A 7,890-nucleotide genomic window follows, 5' to 3' on the forward strand; every position below is an offset into this window, starting at 1 on the left:
GTGGTTATATTCTCCTAATATCTTATCATTTTTAAAACTCATTTAAATATTAATTACAAAATACTTGATACACGCAAAGAATATATGTAATGCACATGTAAGTTATGAACCTAACAACCAGGAACCCACTATTTGACTTAGGAAGTAGAACATCACCAGTACTGTTGAAGACCCCTGTGTGTTTCACCACAATTCCATCCCTGTAACTTCCCCACAATCTGAGGTAATAAATATTCTGATTTTAAAAAATCGTCATCTTGCTTTTCTTTGTTTTGACCAAATATAGGTATCCTCAGAAAGCTTTTGCTATATTTTGTTTGTCTTTTAACATTATAAAAATTGTTTAATACTTGTTTTAGTCTTTGTAACTTGTTTTTTTTCCACTTAATATCAAGCTTGTAAGATTTGTCTTTTTAATGCATATAGCTCTGGTTCATTCATTTTCATTGCTGTATAGTATTCCATTGTGTGAATATACTATAATTTACCTATTCTCTTATCAATGGGCATTTGCCTGGTTTCCAGGTTTACAAAACCGTATCTTAAATGAAATATATAAATGCCATGTATGGTGATGCTTCATTAATCCTTTGATGCTCGTAAACTTAAATGGCACCATTTAAATGAAACTAAAAAGTCAGAAGAGAGCTAAGAATAATTTTTCTGGACTAATGTTTTTACATCAACATTTTGGATTTTGGCCTCTGAGTCTGTGCCAATTTGTATTCCTAGTTTATTATATCAATTATATTAATAGTAATAATCAATTTCTGTATCATTTTTGAATATTACTTAAATTTTATAAACTCTATGTGTTACTAATAGCAATAGCTATTCCTTATTGTGTAGTTGCTCCATGCCAGGTACTGTGCCACACAATTTTTATACATTTATACCTCCTGACAGTTTTGAATCTTTTTTTCATTTGGAGATAATTTCAAGCTTACAAAAAAGTTGCAAAAATAAAGATAGTTGCAAAGAACACTCATATTCCCTTTACCTAGATACACCTATTGATAACATTTTATTCCATTTGTGTTTCTCTGTGTGTATGTGTCTCTGAACATTTCATTTTTTTCCTGAACCACTTGAGGATAAGTTATATACATTATTCCTTTTTACCCCAAAATACTTCAGTGTATATTTTCCCAAAATAAGGATTTTTCTTGTATACCTTAGTACAGTAAATTTAACATTAGATGAAAATGTGTTATACAATTATATCAGTCTACTGTTTGTATTCTAATTTTGTCAATTGACCCAATAACGTCTTTACAGCATTTTTTTCCCCACAGTACAGAAATCTGTCTGGGGTCAGGTGTTATGTTTGTTTGTTTGTTTGTTTGTTTATTTATTAACATCTTTATTGGAGTATAATTGCTTTACAATGGTGTGTTAGTTTCTGCTTTATAAAAGTGAATCAGCTATACATATGCAGGTGTTATGTTTAGATGTCATGTCTCTTTAATCTCCTTTAATCTAGGATATTCCTCTCTTTACCTTCTATGACATTGATGTTTTTGAGAGACATATTTTTCGTTCTCCCCAACACCCGTCAACCTCTGGCTTTTAATAGAACCTTTTCCTTGTTTTGGGTTTATCTGATATTTCTTCATGATTTTGATTCGAGTTGTTTTCTTAGCTGGAACACTGCATAGGTGACGTGCTATCATACCTGGAGGTACGCAATGTCCGTTTGTCTTTTATTGGTGAGGTTCATTTGAGCACCTGGTCAAGGTGTTGTCCAGTTTCTTCACTGTATAATTACTGTGTTTTTACCCCATCACAACTATAAGCAATCTGTGGGGAGACACTTTCAAGACCATAAGAATGTCCTTCTCCTCATTAAAACTTTCCGTTATGCTTAACAGTCATTGCTGAATCTTATCTGATCCAGTCTTTGCTCTGGCAGTTGCAAAAATTTTAATTTTTTCACTTCCAGACCTCCTTCTACTTTTACCACTTGGCACTTGGTGTGTTGTTATCATTGAGAATTCTCCTCTCTAGTTTGCCTGTGTAGTTACTATCTGTTTGTTTATTTTTCTATTTATCTGTCTGTCTACCTATCTTCCAACTTACCTACCTATCCATCTATCCATCCATTTATCCCATTATCGTAGGATTATTGGTGTGACTCAAATTCCTATTTTTTCAATATTTTATAATTCATTACTATACTTAATTAGTGTTCAGATTGTCCCAGATTCAGCTAATGGAGCCCCTTCAAACTGGCTCCTATGTCCTTGTGACATGCCTGTGTTTTTGAGTAATTTCTTAATTTCTGGCATAGCAAAATATTCTAGTCTCATCTTGTATATACCCTAAGTACTGGAGTCAGCCATTTCTTGAAGATCCCTGGTTCCTTTTAGTGGGGAATTGTATTCAATACTATGATCTGAACATTGGGTTTCATGGCAATTTTTAAAATAGATGGTATTATTCAATTTTACATATTAGAAAACTAAGTCTCAAGAGAGGTTAAGTAATACAACAGCTGGTAAATAGTGGAAACAGGATTTAAATTCAGGTCTCTCTCTTAAGCATCATGCCCTTTTCAGTTACACTGTAGCCTTTAGTCATGTCATCTGGTTTCCTTTCCTTCCTTCCTTCCTTCCTTTTTTTAGTCTAAATTGATACAAAAGTTTGCTATCATTTAATTTTTGCAGATAAGAAAAAGATCCTTGAAATTAAAGATTCATGCGGTGGACACTGCTTCCAAGAACTTGAAAAGGCAAAGCAGGAATGTCAAGATCTGAAAAGAAAACTGGAGAAATGCTATAGGCATCTTCAGCATTTAGAAAGGAAGCACAAAGCTGTAGTGGAAAAAATCGGAGGTTAGCATTTAAAGTAGCACTGCTACCAGTATAAATCTCTTCAATCCTTTTGAAATGTTCAAATGTGACATTGTAGTTAACGTAGGCGCTGATTCTCTTCGGGGATTATTATAAACTAATTTGGACCTTATTTTTACTAACCAAATTATTATTATTGTACTCAAGAGGAAAATCGGAGCTCTGATTAAAAGGTCACATTCCTTCTTTTTTTGATTGAATAGCTTCTGAGTGCTCAATATGTGTCAAGCAGCATTGTAGGCACTGGGGATACAACAATGAAGACATCAGACAAAATTCCACTTTTGATGCAGATGCACAGGACTCTGTTCTCTGCCTTCAAGAAGCTTACCATTAAGTGAGGAGAACTGAAAACAGATTAATAAATAATTGCAGCTCTGAGTATCTGGCAGTATGTTCGCGTAAACCTGGAAGAAAGGATGTTAATTAACTCTTCCTCCTATTAAAGTGAAGGAAGGCTTGACTAAGGCTTGAAAGATGAAGGTGTTTGCCGAAAAGAACAGCATCTAGGCAGCGGGAGAAGACATGACCCAAGGCATATGGGTCTGATCTGGCCTCCTTTCCGTCCATTCTTCACAGCACTGTCGGGAAATTATCTAAGAGGGATATCTTCTGCCATTTCCTAGTGCCCTTTTGAAGAAGGGAGGCTATTGGGCTCATGAGGCTGCTCCCTCTTACCTTTCACTGTTGACTTGTACCCTGTGCTTCATATTCTTTACATTTGAAATATTTCAGATGCTTGAGCTGGTCAGGAATTTTCTTTTACTGCTGGAGCTTGAATACAATATTATCATTCTGTCCTACACTTTCCCCTCTCATTCTCGTTTTGGTCTAACTCTTCCTCATCCTTTAGGATTCAACTGAGAAGATACCTTATCTGCAGAGCCTTGATTTTCCCCAGTCTGGGTTAGACGGGCCGCTCCTGTGAGGCCCCAGAGCACTCCTCCTCAATTAACATTCTGCATTTCACTTTTTGGGTACTTGCCCGCTATCTTTTTTAACCTATATATTTCTTGAGAATAAGGAATTATCTTTGTTTTTCCTTAGAGTCATGGTGCCCATTACATACCAGACAGTAATAAATGCTTGAATGAATGAAGGACTGAAGGCAAGGGTCTCAAATAACGTGTCTTCCAGAAAAGACCAGACAGATAGGTTCACTCTTTTTTTTCTACATTCACCTCTGTCGCTTGCCTGGACAACAGTCATCTCTGCTTCCAGTCTCGCCCCTCCAATCCATTCTCCATCAGGCAGCGAGAGTGACTTTTTTTTTTTTTTTTTTTTTTTGTCTTCTGGTGTCTGATTTATTCTGAGTGCACAATTAGTGTTGCTTTATTTCAGTTTCTGGTTTACTATTTGACACGCAGTTTAGATACAGGCTCTGTTAATGACATACTTCCTGAAGCAACCTTTTTGAGATATTATTATTATTACAATTATTAGGATCTTTTCTATTCAAAAAACAAAACTGAAGACAACAGTTTAAAATCCCCAAAGACATTCTAGATGCATAAGTAATACATAAAGAGTCTACCAGTTGGAGAATTTCTGAAGGAATAGAGCGACCTTTTACAAAAGTAAATTGGATTGTCACACTGCCTTGTTTCAAGCCCTCAGTGACTCGTCTGGCTCTCGGTATGAAACACAAACACTTTAACATAGAGTTTAAGAAGCCCTTCGTGATCCCTTGTCTGCCAGCCCCTCAGCCTGGTTCCCCGCCACTGCCACTGCCCCTGCCCAGCCCTCTTATCCTCTAACAGAGCTGTGACAGGGGTTTCATTGTCTCTTTTCTCCGAGTCTCTTTGCATCTCTTCCTTTACCCCACCATCTGTCTTCCCATCGGGTCACATTGCCTGGCTAACCTTTACTCCTCAAAGCCCTGGTTCATGCCTTCCTCAGAGAGGCTTTCCTAACTACCCCAGACTTGGTCAGGTTCCTCCGTTACGCATTCCCCACAGCTCCTGTGAGTTTTATAACATTCATCAGCTTGCCATTATTTATTTATTTATTTATTTATTATTTTTTTAAACATCTTTATTGGAGTATAATTGCTTTACAATGGTGTGTTAGTTTCTGCTTTATAACAAAGTGAATCAGTTATACATATACATATGTTCCCATATCTCTTCCCTCTTGCATCTCCCTCCCTCCCACCCTCCCTATCCCACCCCTCTAGGTGGTCACAAAGCACCGAGCTGATCTCCCTGTTGCTATGCGACTGCTTCCCACTAGCTATCTATTTTACGTTTGGTAGTGTATATATGTCCATGCCACTCTCTCACCCTGTCACATCTTACCCTTCCCCCTCCCCATATCCTCAAGTCCATTCTCTAGTAGGTCTGTGTCTTTATTCCCGTCTTGCCACTAGGTTCTTCATGACCTTTTTTTTTTTTTTTCTTAGATTCCATATATATGTGTTAGCATACTGTATTTGTTTTTCTCTTTCTGACTTACTTCACTCTTGCCATTATTTATTGTCTCTACTCTCCTTTGGAGTGTGATGGTGACAAGGATGAAGTCCTGTCCTAGCACTTAGCACAGTACCTGGCATCCTAGCGCGCTCGGTAAATCCTGCTGCCCAAGAGCGGCCACCTGCTCCCACCTACCGCTTGCTAAGTCTGCTAGAGATAGATAATAATTACCTTAAGGCAAGAAAGGGTTTTAGGAATTTTGAGATAAAAAACAACACAGTTCCCGGGGTGATTGCTTAGGTCTTTAATAGAGGCCAGAGAGTAAGTGAGAGTAAATTTGTCCAACTGTGGATGTAGATACCGTGTGGCTATTGTAAATTTGATGAAAATCAAGAAAATCTGTTTTACATAATAAAAATGACAAGGGCAGTTGGATGTGATTATTCTTTATAAATAATAATATTTAGCACCATACATTGTGATCATACAGTAGTTATTCTACATAGTGCTTTTTGAGGCTGATAACTTCTGTAATTCGTGGACTTAGAAATAATCCAACAAAGTTGATAGTTAGCTCAAAACAGCAGGCTGATAAAAGGGGTCAGGGTCAGAATTTAAGTCATTTGATAGTTTGATTTCAGTGTTTGTCTTAATGTAAATCTATTAGTTGATAATATTTTTGTTATTGTGGTTGTTTTTTTGTTTCTTAAGTTCCATTTTCCACTGTCATGGTAGCATTTATTGAAAAGTGATGGAGTAACAGTGAGTGGTTTAGAAATGTACAAGCTATATCCATCACTGGGGGAACAGATTGATTCATTCCCCAACTTATAGGGTGTGTTGAAAGGGTGGCATTGCAGGAAATATGGGGTGCCATGTTTATAGGTATTAAATGTTGATATTGCCAGGCCTTGTATAAGGTGCTGTGCATTTACTATATTATTTCCATTATAATCTTCAAGGTAAGTAATACTATCCCCACTTTACATATGAAGAAACTCAGGTTCAGAAAGATTAAGTAATTTGCCTAAGCTCATCCAGCTGGTGAGAAGAAAAGCTAGGATTTAAATATGTGTCTCTCTGACTCTGAAATTCTTTGTCCTCTGTACCACATGGACTCCATCAGTCTCCTCATCTTCTTTTTAAAAGTTCAAAGAATTGAACATCTTACATTATTTCTGAAAATGGCACCTACTTAAGCTTAATATTTTTTAAATTTTGTATTGAGGTACTTGTTCAGTGATCATTTATATGAGCATAGACTGTATACCAGGGTCCATGAGGGACATGGAATTAGGAAACCTATGTTTCTAAATAAATCCTTTAGTCTAACTGGAAAACAAAACACATGCATATAAAACAATTGGAAATTTATTCCAAGACAGTGTATAACCCAGAACAAGATGAAAATGGAATATAGATTTAGAGTGCTGAGTAAATAGAACAGGGAGTGGTCAGATTAGGGTTTATCAGGGAATGAATGACCCAGGGAGCAACTGGAAATTTTTCAGTCACTGGTAATTTAAGGGAAAGACCGAGAGAAAAAGAGATTAATTGACCAATATACTATAAACTTTCTTTTTTAGAAGAGAATAGTAAAGTTGTTGAAGAATTATTAGAAGAAAACAATGACATGAAGAATAAATTGGAAGAACTGAGAACACTTCGTAAAACACTACCACCAAGGTAGGCTTTTACTATTACAAAGAAATCGTTTATTTCTGAGTATCTTTGCTTTTTTTTTTTAATATCAGTCATATCAATAATATCATACCAAGAATATCAGTTACTTTTATTGTTACATAGCAAAAAGTATAAAAAAGAAGAAGATCTTCTAAAACCCTGTCCCCGGAAGATATCCTTTATTTAGTATATGTGCTGCCGAAGTGAGCACTTTACCCTTTATTTAAGCCCTTTTATACACACACAACATGTGCACATGTTTTAAAAATTGAGATTATTGTATAAGCTATTTTGTAACCTTTTGTTAATATTATAAGATAAACATTTCCTCCGTGTCATTGGATGTACTCCTATAATGTGCTTTTCAATAGCTGCATAGATTTTCATCATGTGGATTTATCATGATTTATTTAAGTAACTATAACACAAGTTGTTGGCATTTTTCTCCTAAATAATTATAATAAAGATCCTCATATGTGAATTTTTTAGCACATCTTAGCTTATTTTATTGGAATATATATATATATATATTTTTTTTTTTTTCAAGTTACGTTTTTCACTTACAATCTCTGTTTTTGCAATCTTTGGTTTGTTTTTAGGTCACTGTCAGAAGGGGCCATTGAACATTCTTGCCTGCCATGCAGTGGGGTGGCCTTGGAAGAACTCCGTGGGCAGTACATTAAAGCTGTAAAAAAAATTAAGCGTAAGTCCTTAAAGAGATTCCCAAGATTTTAAGGTGGTTTGGGTCTTTTTGGTAACTAGCAGTAGTAATTTTGGGGAATTTTCTGAACTACTTTGTTCTTACCTGCTTTTAGAAGAGATCACTGATAGCTTTTCTAAATTATGTAGATGATTTTACCCAAGTAAATTTGGAGTTTGCCCCCCAAATTTTGGAAGTGGCACGAGGATAGAGGTATTTTTATATTGTTAATTATCCTGGGGTT

General features: G+C 35.9%; 1 protein-coding gene across 6 annotated transcripts in view; it reads left to right on the forward strand.

Moving 5' to 3' along the window:
• Positions 1-7,890, forward strand: part of CEP152 (centrosomal protein 152) — a 119,594-nt gene that overhangs the window by 78,444 nt on the left and 33,260 nt on the right. For 5 of the 6 annotated variants that reach the window (XM_082452984.1, XM_082452983.1, XM_082452987.1 and 2 more), the window contains 3 exons: positions 2,667-2,834; positions 6,850-6,949; positions 7,546-7,649. In XM_082452984.1, coding sequence (XP_082309110.1) covers positions 2,667-2,834; positions 6,850-6,949; positions 7,546-7,649 — 372 coding nt within the window. The remainder of the gene's footprint in view (positions 1-2,666; positions 2,835-6,849; positions 6,950-7,545; positions 7,650-7,890) is intronic. The other variant, XM_082452986.1, reaches the window with a different exon arrangement.

Source organism: Balaenoptera physalus (assembly GCF_965194825.1).
Source record: "Balaenoptera physalus genome assembly, chromosome: 2".
Classification (NCBI taxonomy): Eukaryota; Metazoa; Chordata; class Mammalia; order Artiodactyla; family Balaenopteridae; genus Balaenoptera; species Balaenoptera physalus.